General features: G+C 39.6%; 2 protein-coding genes across 2 annotated transcripts in view; both read right to left on the bottom strand.

Moving 5' to 3' along the window:
* The window catches only part of tpcn2 (two pore segment channel 2), a 71,099-nt gene extending 58,341 nt beyond the window's left edge, over positions 1-12,758 (bottom strand). The window contains exons 1-5 of the mRNA XM_061707802.1: positions 12,572-12,758; positions 3,969-4,024; positions 3,208-3,284; positions 995-1,172; positions 58-174 (exon numbers count right to left, since the gene is read on the bottom strand). Of these exons, the coding sequence (XP_061563786.1) occupies positions 58-174; positions 995-1,172; positions 3,208-3,284; positions 3,969-4,024; positions 12,572-12,758 (615 nt within the window). The remainder of the gene's footprint in view (positions 1-57; positions 175-994; positions 1,173-3,207; positions 3,285-3,968; positions 4,025-12,571) is intronic.
* Positions 12,759-16,778: 4,020 nt separating this feature from the next.
* nadsyn1 (NAD synthetase 1) overlaps positions 16,779-17,628 on the bottom strand; it is a 26,734-nt gene continuing 25,884 nt past the window's right edge. The window contains exons 20-21 of the mRNA XM_061708191.1: positions 17,132-17,308; positions 16,779-17,013 (exon numbers count right to left, since the gene is read on the bottom strand). Of these exons, the coding sequence (XP_061564175.1) occupies positions 16,981-17,013; positions 17,132-17,308 (210 nt within the window). The 3' untranslated portion in view covers positions 16,779-16,980. The remainder of the gene's footprint in view (positions 17,014-17,131; positions 17,309-17,628) is intronic.

The following is a 17,628-nucleotide window of genomic DNA, read 5'->3' as shown; positions in this document are numbered from 1 at the left end:
CCAAAACGCATAAAAACACCTGCGTTTTTGCTGCGTGTGAACGGGCCTGAGACTCACCTCACTGCACATCATGCTGACTGACAACACCCAGTCGATGACGGACACTGAAATGACCACGGTGTAGCTGATCAGCCATTTGCTCTTCCTGAATTCCTCCCAGCCAATCAGGTAGCTCTGAGGACAAAACCAGGCAAAAGCAACACAGTGGTTTCAACAGTGTAAGTTACAGCAAACAGTTATCAGCAGTACTGGAGTTGTAAAAAAAGAATCAAGGGGGATGGTGGATTTGATCATATGGGGACAGATAATTTGTGCTGATTACAAATAATATAATATATTACAAATAATAGCAGTGACCAAAACACCTGAAGAAATACTGCAGGAATGACATAGCAGCAGTTAAATGCAGCCTTCTGTAAGCTTTAAATATCCACTGGGCTTACATCAAATACATCAAAACACAACAATAAAAAACACTTTTCTGAACTTATCAATATGACTCTGTCCTTCACAGGATAAGTCAAATGGATCACTGCAAAAACTCTAAATCTTAACAAGAATATTTGTCTTATTTCTAAAATGTCTCATTTTAGTAAAAAAATCTCATTACACTTAAAACAAGACTCATCACTGGAAAAAACAACAATTTTCACCTGTTTCAAGTAGATTTTCACTTAAAATAAGTAGAAAAAACAGGTGTTATTTTTCTGGTGATGACTCTAAATGTTGAAATAGCAGTAAAACCACATTCATTGATGAAATGACATAAGGGATGGAAAGGGGGGATGACAGCTTTACAGGGGGGATGATTTGGACCGTTTTTATTTCAGGGGGGGATGCCATCCCCCCTCATCCCCCTCAACTCCAGTACTGGTTATCAGTCATAACCAGGTGTACCTAGTAAAGTGGCCAGCGTGCGAGGCAAATGTTATGTCAAATGTTCATTTCAGCTCCATGGTTCCATAGAAATGTTCTCTTTAGTGCTGGTAATCACCTTGACGGCCAGGTCCAGAGCCAGGATGCTGAGGCCGATCATCTCCATGCTCTCCGTGAGGCCACACGGAGGCTGCCAGGACTCCCGGCGGTGGTGGGGGTCCGAGGACACGGACAGGGAGGTGGGCCGCTCCACGAACGCCAGCAGCAACACCACGGATATAACCAGGCCCAGGATCCTGGGGGGGGGACACAAGGATTCAGCAAAAATTAATTGTAAAGAGTATTGATTGATTTTTACCAAGTGATTCCGACTAAACTTGAATCAACCCTGAAAAGGAGTGTAAGATGGTCGTGTTTGTTTGATGGAAAAATAGATTAAGATTCCCAGAATATTCTAATGTTTTGAGATAGGATATTTGAGTTTTCTTAAGCTGTAAGCCATGATCAGCAATATTAAAATAATAAAAGGCTTGCAATATTTCAGTTGATTTGTAATGAATCCAGAATGTATGACATTTTTGTTTTTGTAATTGCATTACAGAAAATCACAATATTCTAATTTCCTGAGACAGTCCTGTATATAGCGCAAGACGATATCTGTAAAAGCCCCCCACCTAATCCTTTTCTATTGATTTATTTAGCCTTTATTTAACCAGGTTAGTCCCGTTGAGATCGGGAGCCGAGATAGCAGCAACACAGTTACAGAATTAAAAGATAAAAAACAAACAAACAAATACATTAATTACATAAAAACATAATTAATTAAAACACTTGCATACAGACATTCTGAACTTCACTGTTTTCATCAGAGCTTTAAACTCAGTCACAGGTTTGAGGTTTGCTAAATGCAGTTGGGATTGAAGTTTATTCCAAGTTTATTCCAACGATCTGCTGCTGAAAACATAAAAGCTTTCTGCACAAATTCACTTCTTATTTTTGGAACAACCAAATGCAAAATGTCCGTTGAGCGGAGATTATAACCTCCTTGTTTCCATGTTAAAAGAGAAGATAAATGAGAAGGAATGGCTTTATAAATGAACATATATGAACTGTAAGAGCAGGCTCTGCAGGATCAGCTGTTCCTCGTAGCAGGTAAACAACATTCTTCTGGAATGAGCTATTGTCATGTAAAAATCCAGCTATCTAATCCAGCGGTTAATTTTCTACAAAAAATCATCAATCGCCAGCTTCAGTGTGTCATAGGTTGCACAACATTTGAGCTTTTTCCTCTCTTTTCCTCTCTGTTTAGTAGGCCTGTGTTGAAAAGATCAATTTTCTGATTCTAAATCGATTCTCATATTAATTCCTAAGAATCGATTCATACATCTAAAGATCAATTTTTTTTTCATCATAACATTACAACTTTTGGTATTTTTTTGTTTATGCCCAAAAGAGGAATGTTTTGTTGGACACAAGAATAACTGGTGCCATGTTTTTGCCTTTAAATATGTTTAAAGGTATGAAAACATTAAAGTTTTCAGTTATAATTGCATACATTTTCTATATTTCATTACTTTATATACTGTCTCGGGTTACATTTGCATAAAATGCTAAAAACCAAATTCTCATAAATCGGTAAAAATGAAATGAAAATGAGGTGCAAGCCGTCCCAAGTCCCCGGGGACCGGGCCCAGTACGTTTAGTCAAAACTACATTTTTTACAAAATATCAAAACCATTTTTTTTTTAAATAAATATGCAGAATTTATCTCTATTTTGACGACAGCCGTTGAATTCATCTAGACCAGGGGTCGGCAAGCCGCGGCTCCAGAGCCGCATGCGGCTCTTTAGCGCCGCCCTAGTGGCTCATGGAGCTTTATCAAAAATGTTGGACCTTTTTTTCACTTTTTTTTTCTTTTTTTTCTTCTTTTTCTTTTTTCTCTTTTTTTTCCTTTTTTTCTTCCCTTTTTTATCTTTTTTTTTTCCTTTTTCCTTTCCTTTTTAATTTCGACATTTCGACTTATTTCTCGAAATTTCAACTTATTTCTCGACATTTCGACTATTTCCTCGACATTTCGACTTTCTCCATTTGCCTTCATTCTAAGGCTGATACAAGACTTTTCATTTTTTGCGGCTCCATACATATTTGTTTTTTTGTGTTAATGGCTCTAAAACATTTTGGGTTGCCGACCCCTGAGCTAAACAACCTTCCACACAAACTCTGTTGTATTTATAGGATAATAATTTTGACAAAAATGAATGTGTTAGTATGAACTGAATCCTATTTGTAGAAGTGCTCTGTAATGACGGGGACTAGCGTTTGTGAACGCACCACTGGCAGATCCTGGAGTAGTAGCAGCGGTACAGGCGGAGGGAACCGGCGTCCACCCGGTGGTTGATGGAGCGGAACTGCAGGAAACACACGGCACACCAGTGAATACAGTCAGAAGAAACAGGATCCTAGATACCTAATAAAGTGGTCAGGGAGTTGATACTATAACCACGGTGGCTGAGACCCGCCATTGCTGAGAATAAAAGTAACGCTGCAAACAGAAACAAACGCCGCTGCAAATAAAATAAACGCTGCAAACAAAAATAAACGCTGCTGCAAATAAAATAAACCCAGCTACAAATAAAATATAAAAACGACGCAAATAAAAAAGCCACAACGGAAGTGAATTACCGGGGACTATTTTTGCCGATGCACCGGTGCCTAACACATTAAAAATTACACACATGAACATTGAACACTATCCTTTTCACTTATTTTCTCATTCGTTGTTCTTCTTATTACTCACTCTTCTTATTTCTTCCTTTTCACTTACGTCCTCTTCGTCTTCTTCTTCTCCTCTCACGTAAAAAACACCGGTGCATCAGCAAAAATAGTCCCCAGTAATTCACTTCTATTGTGGCTTTTTTATTTGCGTGGTTTTTTTTTTATTTGCAGCGTTTCTTTATATTTGCAGCGTTTCTTTAATTTGCAGCGGCGTTTGTTTCTGTTTGCAGCGTTACTTTTATTTTCAGCAAAGGCGGGTCTCGGCCACCGTATATAACCACTTCTTATAACTTAAAGAAAAACAAGAGTGCACTCACATGGACGGCATCTTCAATGAAAACAACAGCCTGTTGGATGTACAGCTCCTCATCACCTGAACATGAGAGACAGATCTGGAGATGAACGACTAGTTGTAGTAGTAGTAGTTTATTTGGTCCATCAGTTTCCATTGATAAATACATTGCATTTCGTTTCCTTTTGTAGGAAAGAAATAATAAAAAAGTAGTAAGGAATAAACCGACCAAAAGGTGTAGCTGAAGCCTGAGCTTATTGTACCCTCCCTTTTTAACTTTGTTTACTTCATAGTACTACTACTGTACTAATACAACAAGGACAAACAATCTACAACAACAACAGAAACAGCAAAGTAAACACACATGCAAAACAAGAAGGAAGACAAACGTAAATATGAGTAAATAAGTAAAAAACAAACAGAAGACGGATCTCAGAACTAACAGAGAAAGTAAATCAATGCTTAGAGGAAACAAGAACAATCTCTAGAAGAGTGAAAACAAAAGGAAACCAAAGGCCATAAATATTATTATTACAACAACAATTATTCTTATTATTGTAATCGTTTCATATTGTATGGAGCATAATATATATATATATATATACTGTATTTATATATATATATATATTTCTTCTTCCGGCTCTCGACGAAGGCAGAAGCTTTTTCTGCTCCTCTCCCTTATCTATCTGCCCTGCTACTGCTTTTTTTCCTGTCTCGTCTTCAGAGTCTCTTCTTTTCACTCCTCTGAAATTCTACAATCATGGAATTGATTAACTGGTCTCTCAGCACAATTGACCACATTTTTGCGATGAGAAGTCAAGGGGTAAGGGAGCCCTCCTGCCCCGATGGGACATTTTTTGCTGGATACACAATGGATTCCTGGAAACATTTGAAACCGTTGTGTTTGGCGATTCTGTCTGTCGAGGACGTTGAAGATGCTTCATAATTGGATTTATGATAGCAGGATTTCTCTTGATAGGAAGAGGGGGATTCCTGGTGTACTGACAAACACGTAAGTCGTCGACAGCTGTTTTGGCTCTTTCAGAGCTGCTGGACGTGGCTGAAGGGACAAGCGCTGCGACTAACACTCAGACTTTAACGTTGGGGGAGCAAAGCCATAAGCTGGATGCGATTCTCGAACAGAATCGCAGGCTGGCGGCGGTTTTTGAGCTCATTGGCAAGATGGAGAAGACCTTGGAGAAGTTGGAAGCTCGGCTTGGCGGGAATTGATCACAAATTCGTCTGATTGGAGTCGCCATTGATGAACCAGAGACTAAAGGCAGACGGAAAATTACTGAGTCCGTCTGTTTTGAAAATTGTTGATTCTATAATCTGGCCTTGACAGGGCGGTTTTGACCGATCGCTCTGGTCACAATCTTCCTGGTGGAATGTAAACAAGGTGACTCTGCCCCCACTAACCCTCCTCTCTCCCACGAACACCTGCGGACCCTCGTTTCAGAACTGTACCGAGCCGTCTGATAACATCAAGGACATTGGCTGAGGAGGAGCAGCTTTGAGCAAAGTTCACGGACTCATCGCTACACATACACTTACTGATAACCACACCTCCCTCAACTCAACGCCTTCCTCGCCCCCCCCCCCCCCCCTCTTATCAGCCCCCCAACACAGTCAACAGGTTTGAGAGCCGCACCAATGGCTGCGGTGCTCACTTGGGGTACTGTGCCGGGATCCCCCCCCCGCCCCTAGAACCCCCCCCCCCCCCACACACACACACACACATGTGCAAGCCATGTGATGTTAAATTTGTCGTGTTGCTTTCTGTGCAGAGGTGTTTTTTTGCACTTTCACACTGTGAATTTATACACAGTATGAGGATGCCTTTTTTTTTCCCTCCTCCCTCCCCCATCCCCAATGTCATCCTTTCTCTGATCTGTTCTCACCAGTTGACTCATGTCTTATGTTATTTGTTTTGTCTGTGCCCTGATGGGTTGTACTGGTTGTCATCTCACTGTGCTGGGACGCCAGACCGGCGACAATAAAGGATATTTGAGTTTTCTTAAACTGTAAGCCATGATCAGAAACATTAAAATAATAAAAGGCTTGCAATATTTCAGTTGATTTGTAATGAACCCAGAATGTATGACATTTTTGTTTTTGTAATTGCATTACAGAAAATCACAATATTCTAATTTTCTGAGACAGTCCTGTATAGTTTTGTATCACACTAATGTTCTGTATCTTTCGATTATATTGGATTTATACATCGTTTTAAATGTATTTATTGAACTACAGTTTTTTAATTCATTATTTAGGCTGTTCCATATTTTAACTCCTGTAACCGATATGCATCTTTCTTTAGTATTTATCCTAGTTTTGGTTCTATTATCTATGGCAGTGTCTCTAGCCTGGAACAGACTCTGGATAAGGATGGAAGGAGATGCTTGTGTGCCTTCGTCACAGAGTTTTCACTTTGAAGAATTTCATGCATTTCCTGATCAACAGAATGAACAAAAATGTCGTCTAACCAAATAGAAAGCGGAAGCTGGAAGTGAGATGCACCTTGTGACTGAGGTGAAGGTGTGGCTGAGCCTCCCGCATCCTCCTCCTCTCATAACTACAATCATTTACCAGACTAGTGTGCAACACTACCAGAGATACAGCAGGAACTGGTGAAATCCCACTAATGTTTGAGTCCTCACTGGTGGAGGAGGAGGGAGTTTAAGTTTCCTGAAAAATGACTGAATGAGATGGTGGATAAAGTGTATGTGAACTTTTTATCTATTTGTTTACCTTTTCTTTGTTTTTTGGGTGTTTTTTTTCTTTTTTTTTCCTTTTTAATTCATCATTTTTTTAAATAATTTTCAGTTATTCATTTATCATTATTAATATTATTTTCGTTGAATTGTGTAATGTTTAGTCCTTAAAATCAAGAAAAACATCCTAGGAGGTAGACTATATCTTTTTCTCATTCCATTGAGATGCACAGTATTTTTATGGTGTCAAATATCCTATACAGGACTGTCTCAGAAAATTAGAATATTGTGATAAAGTTCTTTATTTTCTGTAATGCAATTAAATAAACAAAAATGTCATACATTCTGGATTCATTACAAATCAACTGAAATATTGCAAGCCTTTTATTATTTTAATATTGCTGATTATGGATTACAGTTTAAGATTAAGATTCCCAGAATGTGGCAGGGTGGAGGAGCAGCCACTCAGGTTGATTGGGGACAGGTGTGTCCCATCAACCTCTCCACCCTGCCTGCCTTCATAAGGCGTGGCTGCACAGGAGCTCGGGGCTGCTGTGGGAGAAGGTGCTTGTGCACGTGTGAGAGTTTCTGCTGAATAAAAGAGTTCTCGCACAAAACCCCGTGTCCTCTCTGTCCTGTCGGTCGGACAGGACCCCGTAGCACTGCTCTGCTACACAGAATATTCAAATTTTTGGAGATTTGGATATTTGAGTTTTCTTAAGCTGTAAGCCATGATCAGCAATATTAAAATAATAAAAGGCTTGCAATATTTCAGTTGATTTGTAATGATCCAGAATTATGACATTTTTGCGTTACAGACAATAAAGGACTTTATCACAATATTCTAATTTTCTGAGACAGTCCTGTATATTGTAGATTGCCATACAGAAATAATAAGATACTCAATGTAAATGTGTCAGTGATTCCTGTTCTACTGTGCCTTACCCCCTAATGAAAATATATATAAAAAATAAAAGTGTACGTGCACATTCAGGCCATTGCGTGCTTGGATGCTGAGCACATTCACATGGAGGGAGAATGTTTCACACACTGTTGATATCTGGGAGTGCTGAGCAGTGGTTGCATGCATATAGCTGGCAACACTTCAGATTCTTTTTTTCTACCCCCCCCCCCCAAAAAAAAAGGCAATTCTTCTGCTATTCCAGTGCAGAAGTGGAATTGGGGAAAACTTCTCTAATAAAGTGCTGTGATCTCTACATTTTGTCCAAAAAGGCAAACCTTCTGAGGAACATGTAGCCCAGGTCGGAGTATGACGGAGCAGAGATGGAGCAGAGATGGAGCAGAGATGGAGCAGAAATGGAGCAGAGATGGAGCAGAGTCGGAGCAGAGATGGAGCAGAGATGGAGCAGAGATGGAGCAGAGATGGAGCAGAGATGGAGCAGAGATGGAGCAGAGTCGGAGCAGAGATGGAGCAGAGATGGAGCAGAGATGGAGCAGAGATGGAGCAGAGATGGAGCAGAGATGGAGCAGAGATGGAGCAGAGTCGGAGCAGAGTCGGAGCAGAGATGGAGCAGAGATGGAGCAGAGATGGAGCAGAGATGGAGCAGAGATGGAGCAGAGATGGAGCAGAGATGGAGCAGAGATGGAGCAGAGTCGGAGCAGAGATGGAGCAGAGATGGAGCAGAGTTGGAGCAGAGTTGGAGCAGAGTTGGAGCAGAGATGGAGCAGAGATGGAGCAGAGATGGAGCAGAGATGGAGCAGAGATGGAGCAGAGATGGGGCAGAGTTGGAGCAAAGTTGGAGCAGAGATGGAGCAGAGTTGGAGCAGAGATGGAGCAGAGTTGGAGCAGAGATGGAGCAGAGTTGGAGCAGAGTTGGAGCAGAGATGGAGCAGAGACGGAGCAGAGACGGAGCAGAGACGGAGCAGAGATGGAGCAGAGATGGAGCAGAGATGGAGCAGAGTTGGAGCAGAGTTGGAGCAGAGATGGGGCAGAGATGGAGCAGAGTTAGAGCAGAGTTGGAGCAGAGTTGGAGCAGAGTTGGAGCAGAGATGGAGCAGAGTTGGAGCAGAGATGGAGCAGAGATGGAGCAGAGTTGGAGCAGAGATGGAGCAGAGATGGAGCAGAGTTGGAGCAGAGATGGAGCAGAGTTGGAGCAGAGTTGGAGCAGAGATGGAGCAGAGACGGAGCAGAGACGGAGCAGAGACGGAGCAGAGATGGAGCAGAGATGGAGCAGAGACGGAGCAGAGACGGAGCAGAGACGGAGCAGAGACGGAGCAGAGATGGAGCAGAGATGGAGCAGAGTTGGAGCAGAGTTGGAGCAGAGATGGGGCAGAGATGGAGCAGAGTTAGAGCAGAGTTGGAGCAGAGATGGGGCAGAGATGGAGCAGAGACGGAGCAGAGACGGAGCAGAGATGGAGCAGAGATGGAGCAGTGCAGAACAGGCAGAACTAAAGAGAGCAGGCAGCGTTTCCACGAATGCGTCACAGAAGAATGTGTCATGGTAGACATAGACGATGTGTCATAGTCAGGATCTTATTACCGGCTTATCCATACAGACGATCCACTAATAACATTCCTCCACTACACCCTTGTTTAGTACACACAGAAATCTATGGGGCTAGAACAGTCTCATAATTCACAAATGCACACGCCACCTGGCCGCTGCAGCTCGTCCCCGTCAGGTAGGGCAGGATGACGGCCAGCTCTCTGCTGCCGTCCGTCTGGGGTTGTGCTGAATCAGCAGGACAATCCCATGTAACATGTCGTCTAACAAAACTGAGCAAATGCAAAAAATATCTGCGCTGTTTCTCATCATCAGTTGCTGCATCTGCAGGACTAAGAGTCTCCAGTCTCCAGACGGCTCTGGTTGAACGGCCCGACAAACATCTCCGATCGCGCTGTTTTCTTTACCGAGATACCAAGAAAAGCAGAGCAGTGATCTCCTCTCCATCTGTGTTGCTGTCTGGTTTATTTATCTTTACTCCACCAGCTGGTTTATTAAACTACCATATTTTCTGGACTATAAGCCGCACCTGCATATAAGCCGCATCCGCTCTATTTAAAAAAAAATAATTAAAAAAAGATATGCAAGCCGCAGATATTTATGTTGTTAGATTAAATATTTACTACATGTACAGAAGGATTTTGAACTGTAAATGATGCACATGTTTGTACCTAAATAGATCTTTCCTAACAGTGTCTTTTAACACGGCAGCAACTTTGCTGATTAAAACAGGACAGAACCAAGAGAAAATAACTGCTATTTATTTATCCGTTTGAAATCTGCTTCTACCTACTTCTATCTGCTAAAGAAGTAGTAGCGTATTCTTCTTTGCATTTATTTTGTCTTAGTGTTGATTCTAATTCCAGTTAGAGCGCCCTGAACGGTGGAAGAAAAATCCACAGAATAGCCGCACCTTTGTATAAGCTGCATGGTTGAAAACCTATGAAGAAAGTAGTGGCTTGTAGTCCAGAAAATACAGTACTACGAAATATTGAATCACTTTTCTAAGCGAACGGCGCTAACGCAGTTCAAACAGCAGGTGTATCCGCCCCTTTAATCTGATTGGTTTACGAGTAAATCGTCCCCCACGTGGGGTGCGCTCTTATGATTGGCTGAAACAAAGGAAGACATCTGATTGGTTGCAGATTCTTCCGTGTTAAAAAAAACGTATTTGTGGATCGAGTCACGTCAGGGGAGTCTCAAAAGTCACAGGCAAATCCAGCGCAGCTCACAGACAAAAAAAATGTTTGTAAATCAGGTTATATTTGTGTGTGCATCAAAAAATACATTTGTGTATCTTGCCCTACGCACGTGTGAATTGTTTTGTGCATATTTGAATCGGTCTGTGCATTTGTGAATCTTGTCCTGTGCATTTGTGGATTGGCGTGTGCATTTGTGAATGATGAGACTGTTCTAGCTCCATAGAAACCCTGTGCTCGTCCACGTGGAGCCGGTTTACACCTGCCCAGAAACACGACTTCTTCCTACTGAAGTAGTAACACCGGGAGCTGGAATGGTTTCATTAGGATCCCCATTTGCAACAGCATGACTGTAGCTGTTCTTCCTGGGGTCCGCCAACATTTTAAAATAATACAGTACTAAACGTCACATAATAAAAGCAAACCACATACATTTCCACTAGATAAAGAGAATATCAAATTAAAAATACTCTGCAAAAAAAGCAGAGACATTTCACAAAATGCAGACAGCCAAATGAGAACAAAACAAAAACACTGCACAGTTAAGATTTATCTGAGGGCGTCAAAAAGTCTGAAAAGCAGTCCACAATTTCATTTCATTTGTAGTCTAGAACTTCACAACTGATCTAATACAGAAAAAAAGAAAGAATAAAATACATATGTTTCAATTTCCAGCATGTCAGACAATCAGTCTCAGCAGCTGCTTGTATAAGTGATCTTTATTTCAATGTTCTATAATTGTTACTTATACTGATTCAAAAGATGTTGCTTAAAGAATTATTTGAATGTTATTATGCTGTTTGTTTGTTTGTGTGATATGTTTGGGAAATTAATTCCACTCATACGTGGAATGATCAAACCGTTATGATAAAAAAAAAAGAAATCTGGTCTCTTTTCGGCCTCTAAGTTTTTTATTCATCTCATTTCTTCCTTGAGTAATTGGTGCTGCATCTGTGTTCAGGCCCTCACAGTCGTAGGGACCAAAAACACAATCACCCGCCTCGGCAGGGGATGGAAATGGAAAGCTGGGACCAGAAAAGCAATGAATAAACAAAGAGAAGGAGAGAAAAGCAACTAAACACCTGTCTACAGGTAACACGTCATCCAAAAACACCTGTCTACAGGTAACACATCATCCAGGAATACGTTCTCATTCAGTAAACTGTTTTAATTGCATGCAAGAACATCAGTAAGCAGATTACACTATTACTTTTTCAGTTGAGAGTAATTTCAGAAGGTAATCGGTCTGAGAAGACTGGTTGTGGGAAAACAACCCATTTTCTTTCTATCTATACACAACTTTACATAAACTATCATCTGTTTAGCAAGACAACGCTTACTCTCCTAAATACTGGGACTATCATTTCCAACAACGACCCCTTTACAACGTGCCGACTATGGCAACACTTGTCCCTTTTCTCTTTAGACAGGACTTTTAAACCAATCCAGCTCTGGGAGCAGCCAGGGCTGACACCTTTCAGAAATGCAAATAAGGGACACCCTGATTTCAGCAGTGCAGGCACCAAGAAAAGAGACATCCCCAAAACTTCTAAAATGCATAGAAATGTATATGAAAAAACTAAATGCTTTGATTTAAAGTTTAAAGTGCTTTAATAGCATTGAACTTGCATGACTGTACAGACAGACAACCATGTAGCAACTGAAATATCCTATTCTATGTTTGTCCATCAGCCCAGATGTAGAATAAAGATACAGGTGAAGAATATGGTGTAAAAGTTAATTTATTTCAATAATTCAACTTAAAAGGTGAAACTAATACATGTACAAGACTGTCTCAGAAAATTAGAATATTGTGATTTTCTGTAATGCAATTACAAAAACAAAACTGTCATACATTCTGGATTCATTACAAATCAACTGAAATATTGCAAGCCTTTTATTATTTTAATATTGCTGATCATGGCTTACAGCTTAAGAAAACTCAAATATCCTATCTCAAAAAATTAGAATATTCTGGGAATCTTAAACTGTAAGCCATAATCAGCAATATTAAAATAATAAAAGGCTTGCAATATTTCAGTTGATTTGTAATGAATCCAGAATATATGACATGTTTGTTTTTTTTAAATTGCATTACAGAAAATAAAGAACTTTATCACAATATTCTAATTTTCTGAGACAGTCCTGTATGTGTCTGTATTGGTTCAATACGGAACGCAACTTTTAATTCCCAGTTACGGACTAATTCCGTATTTCCAGGGCCGGGTGTCGCCCCCGGGCGCAGCTCACCTTGGTATCCGTTCAGACTGCACGATTCCCCGGCGACGGAGTAGGACATGCGTCGGTGGCGCTTGGCGGCTCCGCGCTGCGGGGCCGGCCAGGAGCCGTAGCCCTGGGGGTGGGGGCCCCCCGGGGGGTCCCGGTCCCCGGGGGCCGGGTCCCCGGGGGGGTCCACCAGCAGGCGGTCCGTCTCCATCAGGACCTGCCGGTAGAGGCTGCAGACGGAGCTGGTTCAGACTAGTTTACTGTTTACTGAGCGTCACATGAACATGAACAGCAGGGCGAAGGTGACACGCCGAACATGTTTTTAGGAAGTCGAGCTGCAACTCCTCCCCGGGCAGGCGTCAAATATCACTTTACACCGTCACTTTAAACGCTTTAAACTCCACCTCCAACATAAGAAACATAGAGAAACATATTTTCTCATTAATAAAACAAAAAACAAAATAACATATTTGAACCATTTTTCAGACAATAAAATAACTGAAAAAATCTGAAAAATGGTTCAAATGTTATTTTGTTACTTGAAAATTTTTTAATATGTTTATGTAAAATATGCTTTGTTGATGATAAAATATGTTTCTCTATTTCTCTTATTTTTGTGAGGGGGGATATATATTGTTTTTCGGCACTACCTTGTTCTCTATAGCTGATATAACATGAATTACTCCTATGTGGGATCAATAAAGTTCTTATTTTTGCCATCTGAGAAAATTAAATATATTATATTTGGTGCCTAACTGTTTCCCAACTATATTAGTGCGTGTCTGAATGAATATATGAGACGTAAAACGTATTTTTCTTTGTAGAAAGGCGCTTTATGAAAATAAGTCCATTTACTTGTATTAGTTTACAGCGCAGTCTTGCCACATCCAAGATGGCGGCGTCGTTGACGTATCGCAGCAGCTCCATGGGAGGAGGAGGAGACATGTCTATTCATATTCACAAATCTAAATTCTCTAATCACATACCATCTTTCCCGGCCTTTAAAAATACATTCAAACAATACATTGCAACAATCCAATATTCTAAAAATAGAAAAGCCATCCAAACCACTAAGTTATGTATAACATTTTTTTGAACTGATCTATAATTTCTGTCTGTGACTAATCCCCTGGCATCAACTGTTTCTATATATGTTTTGTTTGTTTTATAATGTATTGTTGACAATTTGAAATAAAGAATTTAAAAAAAAGTATATATGTCTGGTTTTCTACCTTTGTAGAGCTACAATTTTACTGTGTTTTACCACTTTAACCACTTCCTTTCCCCCCAAATGATCCTTGTCTCTTGCCAGGCCGTCATTGTATATAAGAATGTTCTTAATGACCTGCCTGGTTAAATAAAGGCCAATGACTGAATGACTATCAAATAAAGCGATAGAATTGTTGTTTTTTTCTCTTTATCGTATAATGTTGTATGAGACAACATCTGTTGTATTAGACGCTATACAATAAAATTGAATTGAATGTTCACAAAGTGTAATGCATTCATGTCATGGGTAGTGTATTTTGAAGGATCAAATACTCAACATCCCATATTATCAATTTAGCGTGGCAATCAAACTTTGAAAATCGACTGTGCGCATGCGCAGAACCAGAAAGTAGCATTTCTCTGCAGGTAGCAGAAATGGTCAGAACACCGGTGTTCTGCAGATTTCTGCTGCTTTGCCAAAACATGCTGCTTAATGGTTTTCTACCTTTGTAGAGCTACAATGTTACTGTTTTACTCCCTAAACCACGTCCTTTACCCCCAGTGGTCCTTGTCTCTTGCCAGACCGTCATTATAAATAAGAATGACCTCCTTGGCTAAATAAAGGCGAATGACTGAATGAATATCAAATAAATGAATTGTTGTTGTTTTTTTCCCCACTTTTCCAAAGTTTAATGCAATTCATGTCATGGGTTGTGTATTTTGAAGGATCAAATACTCAACATCCCATATTATCAATTTTACATCGTGCAAGAAATGATGGACGTGGCAATGAAACTTTGAAAATGGCCTGTGCTGCAAGACCACTCACTTCACACGCTGCAAACACGGCGTGAAACCGCTCACACCGTACTGGGAAACAGTAATAACGAAACATCAAATATGAGGTTTTAACCAACTTCCTGTGAAGGGTCTTTGCAGCAGAACCGTGCAGGACAGGAGGCCATGACGTTACAGAGGACAGAAACATTAAGGGCTCTCAAGTTGGGAGGTTTGTTTGGAGTGAGATTTTTAAATTTTTTCAAAATAATTTGTCTTAGTGATGTTTAATAATACTAATAAAATAAAAATAACCAAACCAAGCGCTCTAAACAAACAAACTAAAAATGTAATCAGTAAAAACAAATGGGGCCCCTTGAACAGTATTGGATATTTTGTCCCTGTGTATGTTTATGTGTTTAAGAGTGATGTGTGGAAACTTTTTTAAAGAACTTTATTAACAAGGTACCAATACCAAGTTAAGGGAGAAAGTACTAAATTCACAAATGGCACTTCCTACCTTTCTAGTGCAGAATCTCCAGGTTAACGAGTCCTTACATGAAGATTCTGCTGCAGTTTATATGAATATATTAACATACAGGACTGTCTCAGAAAATTATAATATTGTGATAAAGTTCTTTATTTTCTGTAATGCAATTAAAAAAACAAAAATGTCATACATTCTGGATTCATTACAAATCAACTGAAATATTGCAAGCCTTTTATTATTTTAATATTGCTGATTATGGTTTACAGTTTAAGATTAAGATTCACAGAATATTCTAATTTTTTGAGATAGGATATTTGAGTTTTCTTAAGCTGTAAGCCACGATCAGCAATATTAAAATAATAAAAGGCTTGCAATATTTCAGTTGATTTGTAATGAATCCAGAATGGATGACATTTTTGTTTTTGTAATTGCATTAGAGAAAATCACAATATTCTAATTTTCTGAGACAGTCCTGTATATGAATATATGCATATATTATTTATTCATTACTTTTTTATGTATACTTTCAATTATTATTTTTCATTTTGAATACCTGTCAAAACTAATCTGTTTCCAGACTGAGAATGTTTAAAGGCTTCACTTTTTTCCACCCAATACGTGAGACTGCTGCAGTTTCCAGTAATAATTCACAATTCATCTTCCACCGAGAGAGATTTATTTTGCAACTGATTATACCTTCTGGACAAAGTTTCCACCTACGCACAAATACCAACACTCCAGAGAGATGCACACGAGCAAAAGACGTAATAATATTTATGGTCATCGTTCACAACCGTTACGAGAGTTGCAAGCTGACAACTGATTGTCAAAAAACCCATAAATATATTAAAAAATGAATGATTCAGCTTTTTATTTGCTGCCAACACTAAATTATCCATTTTGGTTGAGAGTGAAATATTGTGAACAAGCCGTGACCTGTAATCACATCACACACCTTTTCAGTATGAACACATCAACATGCTCATTTTACTTTGTTAAAGTCTCTTGTTTCAGATTTACCGTCACCTGACTTTCAGCAAAATTGATTGCTGTTTTAAAGACATTTTAACAAAAAAAGATTATGAGAACAGCTAATCTAATCATTTCTAAACTGTGCATGTCATATACACACACATATACATATTTATATATATATATATATATATATATATATATATATATATACACACACACACACACACACATACACACACTTATATACCCTGAAAACAATGTGTTAAAGCCCAATTAAAAAGACACACACAGGACTGTCTCAGAAAATTTGAATATTGTGATAAAGTTCTTTATTTTCTGTAATACAATTAAAAAAACAAAAATGTCATACATTCTGGATTAATTACAAATCAACTGAAATATTACAAGCCTTTTATTATTCTAATATTACTGATTATGGCTTACAGTTTAAGATTAAGATTCACAGAATATTCAAATTTTTTGAGATAGGATATTTGAGTTTTCTTAAACTGTAAACCATGATCAGCAATATTAAAATTGTAAAGGCTGCAATATTTCAGTTGATTTGTAATGAATCCAGAATGTATGACATTTTAGTTTCTTTTTATTGCATTACAGAAAATAAAAAACTTTATCACAATATTCTAATTTTCTAAGACAGTTCTGTACACACACACACACACACACACACACACACACACACACACACACACACACACACACACACACACACACACACACACACACACACACACACACACACACACACACACACACACACACACACACACACACACACACACACACACACACACACACACACACACACACACACATTTATATACCCTGAAAACAATGTGTTAAAGCCCAATTAAAAGGACGGTGGGTTTATGAAAATCTTCAAATGATTTTTATCTTCAGTCTCCATCAGGAGATTCTTTGATTTGTTCCAGTTGATTTTAGCACCGCAGCTTTCTGGCTCCTATTGCTTTGGCTCCTCTGGTGACGTCTGCACCTGAAGGGACAAAAAGGGAGAAAACAAAAAAAAATGTGTAGATATTTACTAGAATGAGTAACAGTGCATCAACAGTGATTTCATGTAACAGGAAAAGCCCTTGGAGCTGATGTGTGACCTGGCTGTCGATGCACCTGAACTGCCAGGTCCAGCGAGTGTTGTAGAGGAAAGGTCGGAGGTCAAAGCGGTTGTCGTCAGGGCTGTAGCTCTCAGCGTGGTAGGACGGCGTCACCGTGGTCATCTTATGGCGGTTCACGGAGTACATCCTGAAGAAGTGCTTCACCTTCTGGGCCACCTGACGCACGGAAAAGCATTTCATCAATCTCAAAGGGAATTTAAAAACCAAACATCCATCATCTGCCAGAAGGAAAACTAAAATGAGTCCCTTCTCCTGACAGAGTCATTGTAAATCCGTCATATTTAAGCATTTTCTTGTAGTTTGTGGTGCTGGTCTGCTCCTGTGATGGAAATATGTCTCTGCAGTCCCACACAGCTGCAGTGACTGCTCCTCAGAACCATTAGTGGCATTTATTTAGTCCTAATCATTCTCAAGTTGAGGGGGGATGGCATCTCCCCCCGAAATAAAAACGGTCAAAATCATCCCCCCCTGAAATA

Source organism: Cololabis saira, chromosome 2 (genome assembly GCF_033807715.1).
Source record: "Cololabis saira isolate AMF1-May2022 chromosome 2, fColSai1.1, whole genome shotgun sequence".
NCBI lineage: Eukaryota > Metazoa > Chordata > Actinopteri > Beloniformes > Belonidae > Cololabis > Cololabis saira.
The sequence above is the reverse complement of the archived record's forward strand: the minus strand, read 5'-3'. Positions and strand labels throughout refer to the sequence as shown.